At 35.6% G+C, this 23583-nt stretch overlaps 1 protein-coding gene across 9 annotated transcripts in view; it reads right to left on the bottom strand.

The window, feature by feature from the left end:
• BTRC (beta-transducin repeat containing E3 ubiquitin protein ligase) overlaps nt 1–23583 on the bottom strand; it is a 183108-nt gene that overhangs the window by 91782 nt on the left and 67743 nt on the right. Inside the window, exon 1 of one of the 9 annotated variants that reach the window (XM_088842276.1) lies at nt 9614–9652. The exons of the other annotated variants lie outside the window; for them this stretch is intronic. Coding sequence (XP_088698402.1) covers nt 9614–9637 — 24 coding nt within the window. The 5' untranslated portion in view covers nt 9638–9652. Of the gene's footprint in view, nt 1–9613; nt 9653–23583 lie in introns of those variants that run through there. 9 annotated transcript variants of the gene reach the window in all.

The following is a 23583-nucleotide window of genomic DNA, read 5'->3' as shown; positions in this document are numbered from 1 at the left end:
AAGCATGTCAGGCTTCCCTGTCCTTCACTATCTCCCGGCGTTTGCTCAGATTCATGTCTGTTGAGTCAGTGATGCTATCTAACCATCTCATCCTCTGCCACCCTCTTCTTTGCCTTCACTCTTTCCCACAAAGCTTGAGAGCATAATATGAGTTTTTAAATGTTTATTAGATTGAGTACTAGTCCCAGATTAATCTTTCTTAATCACCACTACTTTTTTCTTCAAAAATTTATAGTGGCTCTTTGTTTCCATGAATCAAATATGAAGTTCTAGGTCTGGTTTTCAAGATCTTCCAGAATTTTCTGCTACATTGTATCAAGTTATTTCCCTCAACATACCTTTTTTTTTTTTACCCTAGTTAAGCAAGTCTCTTCATAGTCTCAAAAATATGATTTGGTCTTGAAATTTCCAGGCTAGAAGGGTCTTTATTAACGCTAGTCTAGAATTATAAACACAATTACTTAATCAATTCAAGTCCTACCCATTCTTAAAATGAGTTTCAACTTCTCCTCCTCTAAGAAAGTATACAACTATTCCATCTTATCTTACTGGAAATTTCTTAACATTTTTATTTGGTCCACACAGTTTGGCACTTAAATAGATGAATGCTTGTATTTACTCTCAACTACCCAATAAGACTGAAAACTTACTGGATAGTCTTTGTGGTTCCCTCTACCTCCCAACACATTACATAATATACAGATAATCAGGTCTTAATAAATAATTGAAACCCTACACCCACACTATCCAGCTAGCTTTAAAAATAGTTTCCACAGCAGAGAAACTTCAAAGTGAGAGTCTTATCATTCTATCAATTTAATGCCAGTAATAATTTACAGGAGGAGTTTGTAAGCCCCTGCTCTAAATAAAGTTTTATTGAAACTTAGCCATTGTCATTTATTACCATTTATCTGTGCTGATTTTACACTGCAATGGCAGAGGTGGGTACTCAGGACAGAGATCCTATGGACCACAAAACCTCAAATGTTTATTATCTGGTCCTTTACAAATAAAGTTTGCTAACCCTTCATTAAGAAGGAAAAGTTCTTCGGTAGGTAAAGCATTCCTAGCTTTTCAGAGGTTTATGGATGGAGCAATATTCTCCACTACCTAGTAAGTGGCTTATTTACTGTTTTCAGTTATCTATTCGAACACACAACTCCTGATGACATGGATAATTAAGAGTTGATTATATAATCAAATAAAAAACTAAACTAATTTACACAGTGATGAAAAGTCAAGCCACTCATAATGACTCATAATAATCTTTGAGTAAGCATCTTGCTCAAGGTTGGATGGTGCAACAGAGCCTAAGCCTGTTTGAAAAGACATCTGCTATAAATAAAATAACCAGCTCTAATACTAGAAGTAATGTTTTCCATCTATGCCACACTTCTCACTGGAAGATTTCAATGGTCTCAGTAGCCAGGAAAAACTGTATCATTTTAGCAAAGCAGGCAAATTGTGGTGAATTAAAACTCTGATTTTGAATCAGTTGTTTATCATTATGTAAAATGACAACCCATGTGAAGAGAAAAATCTTGAGGCCAATTTCTATAGCTAGTTGCAAACGTCATATCATGCATGGCCTTGATCTGTAAATCAGTAATTGGATTAATATTTTTCTCATTACCTTACTATATGATTTGGAGCTAATTATAACCTCCAAAAACATATATGACCTGCAATTTTCAAAAATAGGAACAATTATTCTTCTGCAAGTTTAAAAGGTGAGTTAGCTACACGGATAAAAATCTTTCAAACTATTCAATGAAAGGTGACAAAAAAGGTGTGTCTGGCGGGTGGGGGGAGTAGTGTGTATATTGTGTGTTTAAACAAATTTTAATTAATTCTTCTAGGATACAATGGAGAAAACTTAGGTCAAGGTTCAGAAGTTGACTGAAGAATACTATTCTAGGATCAGTTTTAGGGAGGGCCTCAAGTGTCCTCATAAGATAATATTCTTTGGCATGTTCTCACACACATTGCTTCTCCAGCATGTTTATCATTTGACATATCCTATTAAACCACAGCCACCTCAAAGCCTCCCTATATTGCTCAACTTCAACAAGATCCACCAGTTAAAGTTTCCCAGAAGTGATATTTTCTAGTAATACACCAATCCAAGCACAGTAATAGGAACTGGATGGAATGGAAAGCACTCTCGGGGGCAACCAAACACACAACTTCCATTAGTACCACCTTACTCCCTGTGACAAAAGTCCAAAAGACACCAAGTAGGTTTTCCCCTCTGCTACACTGTCCAACACTAATTATAAAACACAGATGCAGCCTTTCTCAAAATGCAAAGGGACTGTGTATATTTGCAAAGAACAACTATTTTTTTTATGCTTCCAAATTCTTAATCCTGTTTGGAGCTGTCAGTGGGGGTTAATGGAAGCCTTGGATAGGAGAATTCCAATCTGGTTGGCAGATGGATAGGTTGGTTATAGCTGCATAACTATGTCTTGCCTGCAGGCACAATTCAAAACACTGTTAAAGCAATATAAAGTCTCTGTCAAGCTGAACCATTTGGATCAGTGGCAAGGAGAAATAATAATAAAAAAGAAGTTCATTTCTGGGCCTTGTGCATTTATGCTAGTATGCAGAAACTGATTAATTGTCATAGTGTGCTGGTCTTCTATACCTCAGATTTCTACTTCTGGAGTAGATTTTGCATGCTAATATAATCATTCTCCCTCTTGAGACATTAGCAAATAATCAAATGAAAAACAGGATCATAATTTACTGAGATTCGAGCAATTCTCTATGCAAATTTGACTTGTTATTGCTGCTGCCTCGTTAATCTGAATGCCTTTGACAAACTCCTTTGATTTATGAACTCGTGACAACTCCAATGTGTATATATTTTGCTAGATTGACATTATCATTAAGAGTGGGTGGACTGAGCTCACATGAATGGCTGATTTTATTCGCTGGTGTCTGCTGCTCAACAGCTGAGCATCTCCTCCTCACAAAGCCCCTGAGCGTCAGGCTCTTCCCATCTTCCCATCCATTCATCATCTCGATGTTAATTGGCCCAGGCTTTAAGCAAATTTTCAACACGATTTAAAGGCACGATGACACTGATTACTGACCCTCTGCCATACGGTGCCTATTGATTAACCTGACAGAGATGATGAGCTTGAGGGAAACTAGGTGTGTGGGTACCTCAAGGGGAAAAATATATTGTCTATGCAGGCAAACACTTGTCATTACCTCACAAGCTAGAATTTGCACAGCTCACATTCTTAAAACACACTACTGCTTCTACTGCTTCATCACCTACAGCTAACGCAAAAAGTGCTTTCTGTATTCAGATAGTACAGATATGTCATGTCAAAGCACATGACACATTCAGTATTTAGAAGAACTCCCCAGATAGATGGCTGCCTTTCAACCAATTATGTTTGTGCTGGCTGATATATGTATTTTAGGTAAAATGCAAAGAAAGGTCTGGGTAGTCTGGCAATGCTGAATCATATGAGAAATGAATTAGAACAGGGAAACAAACTAGGTTCTTGAAAACAGATAGACAAGAGGAAGAAAAAAAGGAAGGAGTAAACTGTCTGCTGCCATTCAACCAGTACTACAATAAGCTGCCATTCTATCGCTGTTAAAATGCGAGGTACTCTTAAAGAGGAAGAGAAAAACTACCTGATTTTATAAATTTTATTTTCCGTTCTTTAAATACTGCTACCTGTTTCCAACCATCAAACAATCTCTGGCACAGAAATTACCAAGAACTGAATATTTTAAAATAAAACTAAATAATATGTAAGTCTAACAAATATACCCCTTAAATTCTTGCTTGCCCATTTTCAACAACTGCTGCACAAACTGCTGTACTTAGGGAAAGTGTGTAGGATTATTTCAAGTTAAACTTCATGAGAAAACTAACTGCTTCATTTGAGAAAAATATTAAAGTTCATAATTAATAGTTACTGAGCACACACATTAAAAACAAAAAAAGATCTGGTTAAAGATACGCAAATTTACAAAAGCAAAGTCATGCCGAACACTATCAGAGATCAGACAAAAACCACCTTTAGATAGGGAAAGTTCTTATTTAAAACAAAGCTAACAAAATATGTTGCCTCTGGCCACACACATCACCTTGTTTACTTACGAGTCCTGGAGGGACAGCCAATATATAATTTTAAACACGGAGATTTTGGAGCAGTTCTAACAGTTATTTCAAAGCTAAAATAATAGAAAACGGAACAACAGCCCCGGCTGTAGTCCTATTACAGTGACATGGGCTGTTAATGTAAGAGATCAAATGTTTTTCAAGTCAAACAGCATTGGTGCCTGTTATACTGGAACATGCAGCTTTTACTCCCTAAAAGCCTGCCTCCTGCTCTTTTAAGATAAACAAGCTCAGCTAAGCACTGAGATACTCTGATAAGAAGGATGGAAGAGAGAGCTGCACCAGGGAGTGACAAGGCAAGGAGAAGAAGGAGCAGGGCTGCTTTTGTTAACTTTCAAGTTACAGAATGTATCATAATACAGCATTTTAATATTTCACCATTAAAATAATAGCTAGTATAGGAGGAGAGATTTCTATCAATAAATATGAGAAACAGGAAAAAAAAAAAGCCAGAACAGTTCTGTGTTGTGAACAGGAGAGATATTACACAGCTGTCTGAACACATTCAGCTTTGTGACTTCTTAATCAAAGGTTTGAAAGTTAACTTAGCAATAACTATGAGTACTATATAAAAGAGTCTGTAATTATGTTAATATGCTCCACATCAGAAGCAATAGTCCATTTAAACTCTAAAGGATTTTTTGACTCTAAAGGCCCGATTTAAAAACAAACAGAAAAACTTCATACCTTGCCTTTTCAAGTAATTTTTTTATACTTTATTCTGCTTAACATGCAGTCACCAAACCACATCTATTTCTAACAATATGGCTTAATATTTTTAAAATCCCAATAGGCTTGCAAAGGGTGCATTTATATACTACTACAACCAAGATGACTATCATTTGTTCAGAAAAAAATGAGTTTCATGCATACATTTTTTACTGTTTAAAACACAATGAAAAGGTACAAAGTAGCTAAACAAGTACAGTAAAATGAATAAAAATTCAGCAGGGGTATTTGGGATAGAAAGGCATATATAATAATTTTTTAAAAAACCAACCCCACCTATCATAGTGAACAAAAGTATAAATAGTTTAATTTACTTCTCTTACTTTTAAACTTACATGAATCTGAAAGAATTTTTTTTCCTTTTCAAGATAGAACCTTTATGCTTATATTTTAGGATAGATCCTTTCACGCCACAATTTTCTTTGCTGCCATATTTACACAACATTTTATCCAGAGACCCTACGCATATACTTTTGTGTGAAATAAGAGGCAAACATTTGCTTCTACTAATAAGGACATCTGGTTATTTTTGTAACTCAAGGACATCTGCATTCCGCAGATCTTTCTGATTTCTCAAAATGGGATTGAAAACTATAGAACCCTTACGATGTATGCCCAAATCCCTCTCTCTGCAAAAGTTATTTCTGTCATTCCTGTTCCCGAGTTTTTTCCTGCTAAATGACTTTCATCACCTTGGATGTCTTCCCTGCTTTGGTATATTCTCATTTTATTACAATTCAACAACATCGTAAAAGAAATTTAGGGCTCCTTTAAAGTTGATAAACTGTAATATCCCCAAATGTCTATCCATTTTGGAGTGAAAATAAAACCATCCCAAGTAAATAAGTAAATTTGTGGAAATCACATTGGGCTAGGTTAAGATTTATATTTAGGTGTATATTTCTATTGTGCATTGTCCCTTATTTAATCACTCTTTTTTTCCTTATTATTAAGAAATTATTATTCTGTGGGTTTGTTAGCAATGCTGTAGGCTTTTCCACTAATTATACGAAGTCTTAATGAATTTTCAGGTCTTTATAAATATCATCTCCACTCATTGACTTATATATAGAGATTTTTGGTTTCCAACGGTGAATAACATGGTTCAGCACAGGTCCTGAAGGGTACGCCTTAAAGAATAGAAACTTACCAATAAGAAATCAAACATCACATTTTGCTTTATAGCCCTTGCTTTCCTTTTAAAATGCCAAGTACACAAACTATACTCCTTATTCGGATACTTGAGTTTAAGCTCTAACTTTTGCTTTAACTGTAAATTCTGCTTTTCATTTTCTGCTCATCTCCATTACAGGAATATATATACACACACACATATATTAATATATAATGAGGAAAAATATGTTTTTAAACAGGAAAAAACTAATGTAATTCACAATGACTACCTTCTTACAGGTCTTTAGCCAGACACCGAGGCAGTATGGGCCTAAAGGATTTAAAATTTAAGTGAGAAGGCTTCTATTTCTGAAGGGTCAAAGGTTATAAACATTAATTCATGTCCTCAGTTTTTCATTTGTTAATATTACCAAACAACAAAACAAAAAGCTGATTAACCTGGAGTGAGTACATGATAAATTTGGGAAGATAGCAAATTTTACTACCCCAGGGACAAACACATATATATATTGTTGAGTTGTTGTTGTTAGTGTTGTTTTAAACAATGCTCTTTGATGTCTAACAAAATTTTAAAGGTTTTCCTTTTTCTCCAATAGACTATTCCTATAACAATGAAAATGTTCTCTACTTAAAGGATGTGGTTATATGTTATTCTAACAAAATTATTTTCTCTTAAGCCTACAGAATGTTAGAGAATGAAAAAAAAAAAAAAGTCAGAAACATTCATCTAAATGTTCCAGAATTATTCTATCTTGGATCAGCATCTAAATTTTAAAAATTAGATAATCACTTAAGCATGATTTTTTTTATTGAAGAGTAGTTGACTTACAATGTTGTTAGTTTCACAGTATAGCAAAGTTCTTCAGATACAGCTATAGATATATAAATACACACACATATAAATATATATATATATTCTCAGATTATTTTCCATATAGTTTATTATAAGGTATTAGATACAGTTCCCTGTGCTATACAGTAGATCCTTGTCATTTATCTATTTTATATATAGTAGTGTGTATCTGTTGATCCTGAATTCCCAATTTATCACCACTACCCTTTCCCTTTTGGTAACCATGAGTTTCTTTCTATATCAGTAAGTCTACCTCTGTTTCACAAATAAGTTCATCTGTATCTTTTCTTTTTTTAGATTTCACATATAAGCATGATTATTTAATTGAATAAATAATGATTAACCAATTCAGACCAGGCTAATTTAATCAATGGTCTCTTAAATCTATTATTAGTACTGTCAATGGTATTTTGTTGAGCTATAGAATGAAAAAAATCACCAGAACTTCGGAGTTTTCTAATGAATAATTGGTTTGACAAATATTAAACATTAGTTTTAATACTGCAGTACTTGTTCTTGCAGTACAGAACCAGTACAATTCTGTAAACCATCATATTCTGTATACTAAATACCATCATAGCCAACTTTGGTATTAAAATTTGCTTGCCACAGTTGCCCTTTGTGGAAACCAATGTAACTTGTGCTCCTGCAGACAAGGAAGGAACAACAGACTTCAAAACCAGCTGCTGATCACTGACTGCAATACAAAGAACATTCTGGGCAATGGTTGGTAAAGAAAGCACAGCTATTTCTAAATGTCGGTAGCTCCCAGAATCTCCTTTCGAGTGGAATGGTCTGCAAGCACTGACTGGTGGGTCATTCGACCCATGGGGGCCTGGAAAGGTTTCAGGAATAACAGAGGTCATGTAATTGCCAAAAGAGCATTAGCTACTCAATCATAATGGATAATTAAATGACCTACATGATTCCTGAAATAGCTGTTCTATATTTGGTCTATTACTTGCGTCCCTTAAGATAAGCTACTCGTCTGGTCTGCCTTGACCTGCAAAAGTCCAACCTGCGCCTGAAAACTAGCTGCATGCTTCTGTTGCTCAGTAAATCCCACCCCCGACCGCCAAGTAGTCATGCCCCAGACTATGCTTTCAAGAGGACACATACACACACAAAAATCAATCTTGTATCCTTCTCCCTATTGTGCTCTCTGGAATACAAATGACTAAAGCAAAGAAAAAAATTAGTAAATTCCTGGCTTAGATCTTCAGGGGATAGAAAGAGGATACATAAGAACTACAAAGAAGGAAAGTCATGATAAAAAATTTCTTAAGTTTTGCTCAATATGCCTCCAAAGAATTTTACACTGATTACAAAGCTAGTCAGGAATTTTTTGTGGGCAGCAAGTCACTAAAACTCCAACTGCCTGAACTGCATTTTTTATGTGTGGGCTATCAAAATCTTTCCTGGCCTAGATTTTAGTCCATACAGAAAGCAAACTGCTTCTTAACAGATAAAACATACATGGAACCAACTGTTTTATAACAGCAGTAGCAAAGGAAACAAGAATCTATATGCTTCACATTTTCATCTCTTTAAACAGTTCAACAACCTTACTATAATATTTGATCAGAAATATAACCAAATAGAACCCAACTGCATGAACGGCAAAAAAAAATGTACTGGAGAATATGCTTCTTTAGGAGGAAAACGTCTGCCTGTGGCCCTAGAGGTAGCTGCACATCAAGCAAACACTGAAGAAAGAGGCAAGAGACAAGTGACCAAAGACAACTCCACAATAATGGCAAGGGACAAGGGATATAAGGGACAAAAGAGCTCACATTTAGAATACCTTGGAGGCTACTAGGATTTTCCCGTTTCCATGGGAAATTATGTAGCTTGAGGCTACTGACTACCCTGGTCTCCTACTAGTACATGAATGGCTTATTAAACCTAGAACATATCTGTTTTAGTTAACTTTTGGGCAGGGGGGATTAGAGTAGGAGAAGAGAACAAAATGTACTTAAATGCTGAATTTTTTCTCCAGGCTGAATGCCTTTCATCCAATAAGACATTCAAAGCAGTGACCCAGCAAATGGATTGAAAAAGCAATCTTCCGTCCCAGTGCCACATTATCATTCCTATTCAGTATTCTCCATGAGATATCTCAATCAGCTGTGTGTAAGTGACAACGCAGCCCATTGCTGGGTTAATTAAACATTTGACTTTAACACCCTCCCCGTCATTAAGCAAATAAAAACAGATAATTCAAACTGCACTTCATCCTCAGGGTACACAACACACATGTCAAAATTAAGAGAGTCCAAGGCCTCTGGGGAATTCTGTTGGGGCTATAATCAGTTTAAATCTTATCTGGTTTATCAATTATTCTATTGATTAAACCAAAGCGGTTATACACAACTCCTCTGCCACATGGGATTGATGTCAGCAGAGCAAGAAAATAACTCCAGGAGGTTCCAAACTGATTTAAAAAGAGACCAACGGACAGACCAATAATAGTCGATTATTACATACCAGTGATCCATATACTGAAGAGTTGATTCTAAGTTTCAGGCGGGTGAAGTGAACTGTTTCCAATCACTATATCCTCCTGCTATACACCTCACCACTGGCTTGAGTAAATTTATGTCTTGGAAGAGCAACATATTTTCTACTGATTTAAACAGAAGGTAGCATGCTCAGTGATTGAAATATTTTATAGATACAGACCCTAAACTGTAACAGAGAGAGTCTCAAACAGGGAAAACCAAATTTTTTTCCTAAAAAAATCTTACCTGTCTGCACACCACTGGGAACATGCAGGGACGAAAGGGGACATACTTGAGAACTGATTCTCCTAAAAATATGTAATCACACAGTTACTACAGTGTATTAAAACACCGAATTCTTGAAAAAGAGAATCTAAGAAATCTGAGATCTTACTCATGACTCCTTTTATTAATTCCAAGGGCAAACATCTTCAAAACCGTTAATAACAATGAAAATACAGTGCTCCATCTTCAAACAAAATGTTGACATCCAAGCTCTAACATATGAAATTCCTATTGAATTTTTAAAAAACAATTCTGATACTCTCCTGCTCAATTCATTGTATAGAAGCCTTCAAATGTCCAGAACCCTTATCACCTCAAGGCCATGCTCTACTATAATATATATAAGAAAAGCACTAATAAAGCATACTAACAAAAATGGGGGAATGGTGGGTGAAACTACTCCACACTTTATATTTGTGCACTCATAGCTGTGCTCTTCAGAAACAGAATTTGTTCCCTACTAATCTTGGCACCACGTGTGCAACCAACCATAATTTAACTTATCTTCTTCAGATTTTTTGTTTTCAGGCAGACTAAGTAAGAAACCTGCATTAGCATGCTGTATTCTACACTCACCACTAGAAATACTGAGGGTGCTATTTGTAATTGTATTCTTTTTAAGAGGTTTGTTCTCTGCAGCTGTTTTCTGCTTGCAGTGTATTTTGTGTAATCAGCACATCATCATAAATACATTGGCTGTTCCCCTGAGGGTAGCTGTCAGTGTTTAATTTACAGAACAACCTGGCCAATGTGAATTTTAATACTACAGCACTAGGCAAGGAGTTACCACACTCTGTGAAAAACAGGCTTCTATGAATTTTTATATCAAGACCTGGTCCCAGGACAATTTAAGTTCTAGAAATAGACTGTTTAAAGAAGCACTTTATATCTTGTATGCAATAGACTCTTTCCCACTTAATGGCCTTAGAAGAAGCCCTGAAGTAACTACCAAACCACAAGTGGGCACTACAAATTCTAGAGATAACAGGATTGAACATCTATGATCTACCAGCAGGAGGCACTGTTATAAATGTTACCCATCTCTTTTTAAAGCTACATGTAAAGCTATCAAAAACATCACTGCTCCCTTGGAAGGCAGAAGAGAAAATCACTTAAGATGTCTATTTTTGCTGACATGAGCTATATCTGATATGAAAATAGGTATACTGCTTCCTTAGAGCTGCTACTAAGCCAGACTTTATCTAGCTCAATGAATGAGAAAAATACATGAAACGAATGATTACTCCTAGCATTAAGGAATATAATGATTATTTCTAGCATGCCATTAAGTCGCTTTGATTGCGTCTGATTCTTTGCGATCCTATGGACTATAGTCAAGTTCCTCTGCCCATGGGATTCTCTAGGCAAGAATTCTGGAGTGGGATGCCATGCCTTCCTCCACGGGATCTTCCTGACTCAGAGATCAAATCCAGTCTCATACGTCTCCTGCATTGGCAGGTGGGTTCTTTACCACCAGTGCCACCTGGGAAGCAGCAGTAGTCCCCACAAATTATATGCATAGTGCCTGGTACATAAGCCCTCAATGAATGTCTAATAAATAACTATAAGCTCCTTGAGGACAGGGTCTGAATCTTAACTTATGCCCAGTAATTTGTACAGTACCCAGCACACAGAAGGTACTCAATACATGAATTAAACTGAATTAAGGCTAGTTGTGAGTGGCAATGTTATTTGTAAAGATTTAGATCTACATAATGTCGAAATATATTTTCTAAATCAGTAAAATGCCTTTATAAAAGCAGATATAGAGTATCTATCATGTATTTTAGTCATTTTAATTAATGCTATTTGTATAGCTCAGAAACCTAAGTAGCTCAATCTTACAATAAAATCAAACTAGCCTACAAAATATTGGAACAGTAAAACTTTTTGTTTTAATAATGAAGACCATATACAAGAGATTGAAACTTTTATATAAGAAAGGTATCCAATAGCACTCTTTCATTGTTGAAGTGGTATTACAGGTACACATACACACTCTACAAAACAAGCAATCAAACGTGTATTTCTGTGTGAGGCAATATTGTATAAGTTAGAATGCCTAACGGAAATCAGTCCTGAATATTCATTGGAAGCTGAAACTCCAGTACTCTGGCCACCTGATGCGAAGAACTATCTCACTGGAAAAGACCCTGATGCTGAGAAAGATTGAAGGCAGGAGGAGAAGGGAACAACAGAAGATGAGATGGTTGGATGGCATCACCGACTCAATGGACATGAATTTGAGCAAGCTCCAAGAGTTGGTGATGGACAGGGAAGACTGGCGTGCTGTAGTCCATGGGGTCGCAAAGAGTTGGACACAACTGAGCGACTGAACTGACTGATGCCTCGAGTTACACTGAATCAAAATACAGTTCATTCTTGCAGAGGTCTCCCCAGTGAATTTGCTTTATAAAGTTATGGAGAACTATATTTTCAAGATGTTTTACAAAAATGAAATTGTGATTAATGAGTTCTTTGTTTGTTTGTTTTTAGAAAAGGAAGAAAATTGCCTATTTCACTTCTGAGAATTTCAAACTTGCCCAAATTTATAATAAAGTTAAAATTTAAACAACTAACTAGAGTAGTGGAAATCTGGAGAACTTACTCTGAGACTGCTATAATTAAAATATTTCCTATAATAATCTTAAAATTTTATGTATCATAATTATATATAGTAAAATTTGATAACACCCTTAAATTGACTGACCTCAGTATTTTGACAACTGTAAAGAAGTTTTATTTAAGAACACAAGCCCTATTCATTACTTTCTATAATGCTTGGTGTGTGCTCAGTTGTTCAGTTGTGTCCAACTCTTGGTGACCCCATGGGCTACAGCCCACCAGGCTCCTCTGTCTGTGGAATTTTCCAGGCAAGAATACTAGAGCAGATTGCCATTTCCTTCTCCAGGGATCTTCTTGACCCAGGGATTAAACCTGAATCTCTTGTGTCTCTAGCACTGGCAGGTGGATTCTTTACTACTGTGCACTCTACCACCAGGGAAGCTCCTCTGTTATGCTAAGACATTTTAAAAAGGTAATTCTTTTTTACATTTATGTCATATGAAAGGCAAACTGAGAAAGAACATGACTCACTGACTCAGTATGTTTGGATTTGTTTCACCAATTATATTAGAAGCTTTTAATTCAGTTGAATATTTGAGATAATATTTTGTAAAAACAAACAAACTTTATGTCTAACAAATATATCTTAATTCTTAATAGGTTAATTAATCACATTCTTTCTTCTTAGATTGAGAACTACAAAAATACATCCTGGGACCTTCTGAACTAAACTGGATGGGGTTAGACTAAGGTCACGCTAGATCAGATGACTGCATTTTGTCTTCCCTGGAGACCATGTAGTAGTTCCATGTACTGCCATTAGATAGCAGCACAGTACACACCATCAGTCATATCTCGCAGTCTCTTCCGTTAAGGTTGGAATTATCTTGGCTACACACACACACACACACACACACACACACAGATTCTAATTCAATTAGTGCAGTCGGCAACTCCAGGAAAAAGTAATTCAATTAGTGCATTGTGGAGCTCTACAATACCTCTAAGCAGATGTTCACCATCTTCAGGAACTGGAGCTAGGTTTAAAATACCTGTATCACTCAGATATGCCACTACATTATGTCATTTGTCAAAGTGCTTACATATGCTTTTCAGACTTCAAAGAAAAGGTGAGGAAACACACTCAGACTAAGTTTCTAGAGATTTTTCCATTATCTACACCAAAGAAGTATATTCAATTTTAGGCTGCAGTAATTAAACTACATAATCCAAATTATGTTCAAACTGTATACTACACTATTATTTTTGCAGTACTGTCTCTAGTTATGCATGCCACACTGTTACGAGAACACTGTCAAGGTGGAATGCATTCACAAGAGGGACAATCAGAATGATTAACACCCTCCCCATCAAAATACAGGGTTATGAAAATGGCAGGAATGATTATTAGCATTTTGCAAAGAAATGCTATCAGAACTGGGAATATTCACTCTGAGAACAGCAAACATAAGCAACATGATAGCTATCCTCAAACACAGAAATACATGAAAAAGAAAACAATTACTTTATATCATACAAAAGGTAAAATTAGAATCAGCAGGTGAACAAGAAGTTTGACTCCTTGAGAGAAAATTTTCTAACAGAACCAACAGTGAAGAAGAAAGCAAGATGACTCAAGAAATTCAGCTTGCCAATAATGGCAGTGATCAAGCAGAAATTAGATGACCCTTTGCCAAAAAAACTTCATAAAGGATTCCTGTATGTGACTGGATGGTCTCCTGACCTCACTTTCAACAGTGAGATTCTATGGTTCTATGAATATACTGATTTTTGCTTATAAGGGAAACCTGGACTTTAAGTAATAAAGATAATCATTAAGACTATACAAAAGCCCATGGGCTGTAAGGCATTTTGATAGTGATTGCTGCATAATAATATACAGAAGGAAGAAGAAATCTGTATACTTTCTCTCTGCTAAGATTTAGGAGGTGTCATAAATGTACATATTTCAAGTCTTATTTCTTAAATAAGCACTTGCACTCCTCTTGCTCTTTCAAGACTGGAAAGAATGGTTTGTTTTTACTTATCCTCAGGAAATCAGCCAATGAGAAATCAATTTCTAGAAGAATGATTTTTAAAAAAATCCTCATTGAGTCAAGATATTGGGTTCTCATAGCTTAAATGCATATCTACATCAATACTTATGCTTTAAAAATACAGAACAATACTTAAAACAACAGTAAGTAATTCTCAGTATCCCTCCCTTTTGTCTTGCTTTCTCTGCACTGTACCTTGTGAGGACATAATTCTGGGTACGAGGGAGCAGGACATCATTTTACAAATATTATCTCCTCTCTTTTCAGCATGACCTCAAAGCAGGGAATTAAGAAATGTCAGGAATGACTGCCACCATTTTTCCAGTGCATTTCACTATGTATTCAGGATAAAGAATACCTCCTGCCTTTTACATCTGCATAGGAGAGGACTAAGCTAAACAGCTGTGCTTTAAAAGCATCAATAAGAGTTAATTCAAGTACTTTCAACACAAACTCCTACTTTTTCATATTCCACAAGAATTCCTAAAGGTCATTCTCATTAAAACCTTACCTGTAAGGTCTATGTCCCCAAAACAAATTAAGATAAAAGCCTATCACATATCTGTCAAAAGAGCTGCTTTCGTAGAATGAAAAAAAACTTGTTTCTGTAAAATGTTATTTTAAGATATACTGCAACTTAAATAGCAATAGGAAACTTTCTACTAATAGAAAATATTTTCCAAGAAATCTATGGTTTGGCTTTTTCAACGAAAATTTTCTTTTCATGTGCCACTAACTTGTTCTAATACAAATGTAATGGCTCTTCCATATTATCCATTCATGAATTCTGCACTTTAAAAAAAAAAGTATTTTCTTCTTCCCAAAAGTTTAAGGCTTCCAATAATGAACAAATACTTTGGATAAACAGAGCAATAAATAACACAGCTGGGTTAACAAGCTATGTCACTCCATTTCTTATCTTTACACTACTGCCTTCCAAACTTCCTGCCTCCACTAAAACAGAACCAGGACCTAAATTGATTCCTCCTTAGAACTAGGTACATTCCATAAACCTCCAAATTAGTTAACTAACTCAACTTTAGTCTCCTTTGTCCACACCTCAACGCCTGCATTTATGTTCTAGTGTTAAGTTTATTTGTCGTCTCCATCAGCACCACTTCTCTTTAACATTGTCCCTTTTCATGCATTTAAGGCAACTACTTCCAACCCTATCAATGAAAACAGACAAATGGGGGATAAAGGAATGAACTGCAAACACCTCAAACAAGAAAGGCTGCTTAAAAAACCAAGTGTCACATTCTGACAGTTCAATATTTCATAGCCAATACAAGAAATGTGCAACGACACTGCAACTTTAAATCTTTTCCTCCTATGTCAGTCTCTCTTTCTCTCATTGTAATGCCAAAGGGAACAGCAATCAGAGTGGAGATGTTCAACGTGATAGAGGTCAGGACACCATCGGATCAACGTACCAGAAACACGACCTTGTTTATTTTTTTTTCCACAGTATGATTGTTTACAGGGTGCTTTGCTCATGTACCTTGTGGTTCTTAGCTAAAAGATGAAATTACAGCCCAGGATGAAGCGCTCAGGCACACATCCAATTTGTGTTTCCATCTCAGAAAACAAAAAGCTTCTAAGGCCCTCAGGCTGCCATTCAAACTTGGAGGCTGACATTTTTAACAGCATGAACCAGAGACTGGCAGAGAGAATGATCTAATGCATTTCTGACTTGTCAATCAAAGATCTCACCTCTGCTGTCTTGTAAACAGTTGGGGGCCATCTAACTACATTCATAAACCTAGGGAGAGCTTACTGCCAGCTGGGGTGCTGGAGCCACATGCTCTGGCTTCTATTCACCAAAATCATGATTCAGTTTTATAATCTCACTGTAAATAGTCCATAGGCATATTTCCAAGACTCCTGGAATAGAACCAGAGTAGGGAATACAAAAGAGATATTGGTCAAATACTGTGTTATTCAAGCTGTTGGAATCCTGTACCCATTTTATCCTCATTTTACCAATTCTCCCCAAAGGACTGCACTATTCTGCAACTAAAATGCTTAAAAAAAATTAATGACCTGACAATGTAAAAGTCTAGAGGTAATATAGTAATTTATACCAGAAATTTCCCTTGTGTTTTATTACCAGTAAAGAAACAGGCTCCCTAAACACAGCTCATGCAAAGGACAAAAACTGGAATAAACAATAGCAACTATATTTTAGTAAAATTAACCATGTGCTTTCTTTCAAACATAAAATTTATCATGTTCAAATGCAAAAGCTTTGTATAAACTAGTTTTAAATACTGAAATGTATATTTGTGTATATGAAACACAAAAAGAGTAGTTATCCCTCTACTCCTTCTGTTTATGATCTCCAACACCCACAACAATTAGACCAAATCAGGCTAAAACATGAACTTTTTGCTAAAGGATCACATATAAAAATAAATCTACTCTTTTTTATGCCAATTTTACTGCATACAGAATTCCAATTTAATTCAAGCCACACATACTAGATTTGCAAGAAAGATCTTGAGAATTTGAATGGTACACCTGAGAATGTTCAAAGGTAAGTGACAGATAACCCAGCTGGGGAAGGTACACTGCAAAATCCCATTTCTTGATGATCTACAACATCCTAGGCCCAAATAACTATTTCAAAATAACTTGGTTTCCAGAGGACTGGGCCAGAGAATATAGAAGAGCTCACAGCTACTGAACACTCTCAGGAAAAACAGAACTCATGGGTATGGGTGTCACCGCCCATGAGGAAAGCACTGCAATTCTTAGAGGCCTAAGCAGCTAAATAGTCAAGAGATTGGTCTTTTTTTCCCACAATGAGACCAACACAAATAAACTGGGTTTCTCTCTTCATGAAAAATGACAAAGAAAAGAGTTTCTTAAATGATGCCTATCCTGACAGTCCACATAAAATACCAAACCTAGAAATTAACATAAGAAAGGACAGCAAGACAATAAAACACTGCCACATAAAAAAAGCACAATGGTGAAAGAAGGTACAAATGGCTGTGCAGTCACAAAACCACCACCAATGATTCCTAAATAGCACACAAAGAACTCCTGTGGTACTCTGGCCTCTACTCAGCACAAAGATTGCAGTAACAAGAAGGTAATCTTGGACTATAAAGAAAGTAATATGTACCTCTCCAGAGGATACAGGTGAACCTTAACTGCCCACAGGAAGAATTTCTCTGGTAAAGACAGTACCTCTATAAAGGCTCCCATCACCCGTACAAGTTTTCATCAATTTGATGACATGATCCTCTACACAGAAAACCCTAAAGACATCACCAGAAAATTAGTAGAGCTTATCAATGAATATAGTAAAGTTGCAGGATATAAAATTAATACACAGAAATCACTTGCATTCCTATACACTAACAATGAAAAAAACAAAGAGAAATTGAGGAAACAATTCCATTCACCATTGCAACAAAAAGAATAAAATACTTAGGAATAAATTTACTTAAAGAAACAAAAGACCTACATGTAGAAAACTATAAAACACTGATGAAAGAAATCAAAGATGACACACATAGATGGAGAAATATACCATGTTCGTGGATTGGAAGAATCAATATAGTGAAAATAAGTATACTACCCAAAGCAATCTATAAATTCAACGCAATCCCTATCAAATTACCAATGGTAATGTTCAGAGAACTAGAACAAATAATTTCACAATTTGTATGGAAACACATAAAACCTCAAATAGCCAAAGCAATCTTGAGAAAGAAGAATGGAACTGGAGGAATCAACCTTCCTGACTTCAGACTATACTACAAAGCAACAGTCATCAAGACAGTATGGTACTGGCACAAAGACAGAAATATAGATCAATGGAACAAAATAGAGAGCCCAGAGATAAAATCCATGCACTTACGGACACCTTATCTTTGACAAAGGAGGCAAAAATATACAATGGAGAAAAGACAATCTCTTTAACAAGTGGTGCTAGGAAAACTGGTCCACCACCTGTAAAAGAATGAAACAAACACTTTCTAACACCAGACATAAAAATAAATTCAAAATGGATTAAAGAGCTAAATGTAAGGCCCAAAACTATAAACTCTTAGAGGAAAACATAGGCAGAACACTCTCTGACATAAATCACAGCAAGATCCTCTATGACCCACCTCCCAGAGTAATGGAAATAAAAACAAAAATAAACAAATGGGACCTAATTAAACTTAAAAGCTTTTGCACAATGAAGGAAACTATAAGCAAGGTGAAAAGACAGCCTTCAGAATGGGAGAAAATGAAACAACTGACAAAGAATTAATCTCCAACATATACAAGCAGCTCATGCAGCTCAATACCAGAAAAATAAATGGCCCAATCAAAAAGTGGCCAAAGAACTAAATGGACATTTCTCCAAAGAAGACATACAGATGGCTAACAAATACATGAAAAGATGCTCAACATCACTCATTATCAGAGAAATGCAAAATCAAAACCACAATGAGGTGCCATCTCACACCAGTCAGAATGGCTGCCATCAAAAAGTCTACAAACAATAAATGCTAGAGAGGGTGTGGAGAAGAGAAAAGGGGACCCTCTTACACTGTTGGTGGAAACACAAACTAGTTCAGCTACTCTGGAGAACAGTATGGAGATTCCTCAAAAAACTGGAAACAGAACTGCCATATGACCTTGCAAACCCACTACTGGGCACACAGACCAAGGAAACCAGAACTGAAAACAGTGCTGCAGTGAACATTGCGGTACACGTTCAAACAGCTAGGACATGGAAGCAACCTACATGTCCATCAGCAGAAGAATGGATGAGGGAGTTGTGATACATATATACGGTGGAATATTACTCAGTTATGTAAAAAAAATGAACATATCTGAGTCAGTTCTAATGAGGTGGATAAAACAGGAGACTATTATACAGAGTGAATTAAGTCAGAAAGAAAAACACCAATACAGTATATTAACACATATATATGGAATTTAGAAAGACAGCAACGATGACCCTGTATGTAAGACAGCAAAAGAGACATAGATGTAAAGAACAGACTTTTGGACTATGCGGGAAAAGGCAAGGGTGGAATGATTTGAAAGAATAGCATTGAAACATATATATTACTATATATAAAACAGATGACCAGTGCAAGTTTGATCCATGAAGCAGGGCACTCAAAGCTGGTACTCTGGGAAAACCCAGACTGATAGTGTGGGGAGGGAGGTCGTAGTGGGATTTGGGATGGGGGTACACGTGCACACCCATGGGTGATTCATGTCAATGTATGGCAAAAACCACCACAATATTGTGAAGTAATTAGACTCCAATTAAAATAAATTAATTTTAAAAAATTAAAAAGCAAAAAAAAAAAACCTAATATGCAGGTGAACTAGGTCACTAACCTTGATACACTTTAGTTTCCACTTTAGGAAAAGGCAAATATAAATATCTACCTCAAACACTGTTAGAAGGCTGGAAAGAAAAATATTTCTTAGTAAGGTATTCTACATATATCTTTCACTTTGGTACAGATTTATGTGACATATACTACTTACAATGAGTGAATTAAGGTTCAACTTAACTTTTTTTTTTGCTAAAGGACAGAGGAGACTGATAGGCTATAGGTCATGGGGTCACAAAGAGTCAGACACAACTGAGCAACTTCACTTTCAACAGAAATATCTGAAGGTACAGAAAACTCCACAAATCCCATTTGCTTTAAATCCATGTGCCCAGAGACTACGTATAAAGCATTTTGATGTTTACCCTTAGACAATTCCTTGTATACTTACTTTTGAAAAATAAAACTGTATGAAATTAAAATAAAAAAAAAGCTTTCATCAACTTGATTTTTCCAATCTGTGCTACTCATATTGGGGCGACCCCAGGCCTCCTTGAATACCTATATTTTCCCTTGTGCCATGGGGTCATGTTGAAGTCAGGGCAATTAGGTAAAATCCAACATTATTCAACATAAAAGCAATAAGCCCTCTTGGTGGAGTGAAAAGTTTAATTTTTCAGATCCATCAAGGAAAAAAAAATTTTTTTAAGGAAATCTGATCATCTCACAATAAGATGATCTGGATTAGATGCCTGGAGTAGGAAATGGCAACCCACTCCAGTATTCTTGCCTGGAAAATTCCATAGACAGAGGAGCCTGACAAGCTGCAGTCCATGGGGGTCTCAAAGAGTTGGACACGACTGAGTAACTAAGCATGCACACATGCAAATACTAGACAATGCTGCACATTAGCCTGTAAATGAACATTACCTGCATCACAAACATGTCAAAATACTTAGCAATGGAAGAATCCATTATTCTTGAAACAGAATATTAAAAACAATCAAGTAAGGATCTTGAAAGACAAATCAGTCCTAAAGGTGTCATTCTTCCCAAGACAGACTTTCTAGCATAAAGTAAAATACACCAAATTCAGGTCATCTATAACTTTTCTGAGTTATATATATATATAAATTGAAAGGGCAGAAGCTGAACAATAAATTTCAAGGTCAGCTAAAATGTTTTAAAATTCATAATTATACTTTAAGTAAACGAGCTTTGATAATATATAGTATAATAAAATATCCAACATTTTGCACATACACTTTAATTTTGTTCCTAATCAAGACTAAAGGGTCACTTTCAGTATTAACTCTAATGATTCCTATCCTTTCTGTAAACTATTGTTAATCACTACTATCATTTTAATTTTCCCTATGTCTATTCTGGTATAGAATAAGGGTAAAGGCAATAAAATAGTCAAATAATTGTATAAACACACACTGCTGTGAAGATAAAGATGTTGACATAACTGAAACTGAACTCAGCTGGCTGGCAGTGCCAGTTATTTAATAGCCTGAAATGTGCATTTGTCCATCAACAAGAGTCCAAATTCAGTATATAAAAATCTAATTCAGAAGGGATCATCATAGTGTGAGTCATGTAAAAGTCAAATGTATAAAATCTGAGGACTGCCCATAAATCAGACTCAACAAGTTTTCCTTTATTCTGTGTAAATATGTAGTCTTTGGAATGACTGTCTAATTATCATAACTTCTTTCTGAATACAGAACACTCATGTGTGTGTATGTGCAGGTACTCCGAGCAATTCAAAGCTTTCTCTTTTCCCATCCTATCAATGTTATTTAATCTTTTACATTTCAAGTGCCAAGCACTTGATACTGTGCTTGACACTGGAAATGTAAAAATGAACAAAACATAGTTGTACTCTCAAGAAACTGAACAATTACAATAGCGTATCAGTGTTTATGACAGAGGTATCTACTGCATGTCCCTGGTACATATGCTCTGACTAGGTTAAGGGAGTGGGGAAGGGTAAAAAGATCAGTAAGGGCCTTTATTCTATAGGTAAAACAACTTAAGCAGAACCATAGAATTTAGGAATTAGCCAGGTTAGATAAAAGTGGGAGGCAAGGGGAAAGGGATGATAGGTGTTTTCAGTAGTAGCATTCTCCAGGTAGAGAACAGGATATGCCAAGACACAGAGCATGACACAGTACTGCTGGAGAACTATGAATCTGAAATGGCTAAAAATTATATGGGGTAAAGAGGGATAAAAATCGATATAACCAGGTGACAAACACAGAATTTAATAAAGCATAGAACAGATTTGAGAATCAGAAAGTAATAGTATCAGTAAAATAGTAATATCTGGGAGGACATTTAAAATAGATCCTTTCTTTATCTATTTCTCTGTATTTTTTATAATTATTAAATTCTTACTCTTTTATAATTTTATAATAAAGTGGTAATAATAAATATATTTAAAACAAAATTGTATTTGTCTGGGCATGTCTATGCGTGTGTGTGCATGCATGAATGGATAAGTCATTCTAGACTGAAGGAACTAGCATGTTGATTTATGATTATCTAAAAGCAGGAGTATGAGTAATACTTTCTTGTTTACATATTTACCAAATAATTTATATATTCTACTACAATTAGTTTTATTAGCAGATGAAAAAGTAGGGTTCCCCCCCACCAAACAAAAACATTTTTGATTTGTCACTATATGCAAATTCCTTATGTAAAGGGTATAGCTAGGATAAACATAGGTCAAATGTCAACATATGCACTGAAAACGAAATTTTATTGTAGTTGATTTAGAATGTTGTATTAATTTATTCTGTACAGCAAAGTGACTCAGTTATGCATATATATATTATTTTTCATATTCTTTTTTATTATGATTTGTCACAAGATACTGAGTATAGTTACTTTATACAGTAGAACCTTCTCATTTATTCACCCATATCTGTAGTTTGCCTCTGCTAATCTAAAACTCCTATTCCTTCCCTCCCCTACTACACTTCCTGGCAACCACAAGCCTGTTCTCTATACCTATGAATATGTTTTGCTTCACAGATATGTTGATTTGTATTATATTTTAATTTTACATATAAGTGATATCATATGGTATTTCTCTCTTTCTGACTTTGCTTAGTATGATAATCTATAGGTCCATCCATGTTGTTGTATATGGCATTATTTCATTCTTTGTCATGGGTAACATTCTATTGTGTGTGTAAATATATACACACACACATACCACATCTTCTTACAATTCATCTGTCAATGGACATTTAGGTTATTTCCATGCTTGGCAATTATAAACAGTGCTGCTATGAACAAAGGGGTACGTGTGTCTTTTTCAATTATAGTTTTGTCTGGGTATATGCCCAAGGGTGGGATGGCTAGATCACATTACAATTCTATTTTTGGTTTTCTGAGGACCCCCATACTGTTTTCCATAGTGGCTGTACCAATTTACAATCCCACCAACAGTGTAAGAGCATTCCCTCTTTGGCATTTGTTATTTGTAGATTTTTTAACGGTGGCCATTAAATGTGAGGTGGTACCTCATTTTAGTTTGATTTGCATTTCTCTAATAATTAGTAATGTTTTCAGCTCTTCACCATTGAGTATTATACTGGCTGTGGATTTGTCATAAATGGCTTTTATTATGTTGAGATATGTTCTCTCTCTACCAATTTTCACTAGAGTTTTTATCTGAATGGATGTGATTTCTCAAAGGCAAATTTTTCTGTGTCTATTGAGATGATCATGTGGTTTCTATCCTTTCTTTTGTTGATGTGGTGTATCCATTGATTGATCAGTGTATGCTGAACCATCCTTATGACCCTGGGATGAATCCAACTTGGTTGTGGTTTTATGCATTGTTGAATTTGGCTTCCTAATATTCTGTTGAGAATTTCTGTGTCTATAGTCATCAAAGATACTGGCCTGTAATTTTCTTTTTTGGTACTCTGTGTGGTTTTGGTTATCAGGGTGATGATACCATAGAATGTCTTTGGGAGTGTTCAAAAGAAAC

The sequence above is a fragment of the Moschus berezovskii genome, chromosome 12 (assembly GCF_049115385.1).
Source record: "Moschus berezovskii isolate FMDL1 chromosome 12, NW_MosBer_1.0, whole genome shotgun sequence".
NCBI classification, from domain to species: Eukaryota; Metazoa; Chordata; class Mammalia; order Artiodactyla; family Moschidae; genus Moschus; species Moschus berezovskii.
This window is presented reverse-complemented; position numbering and strand designations above follow the sequence as displayed.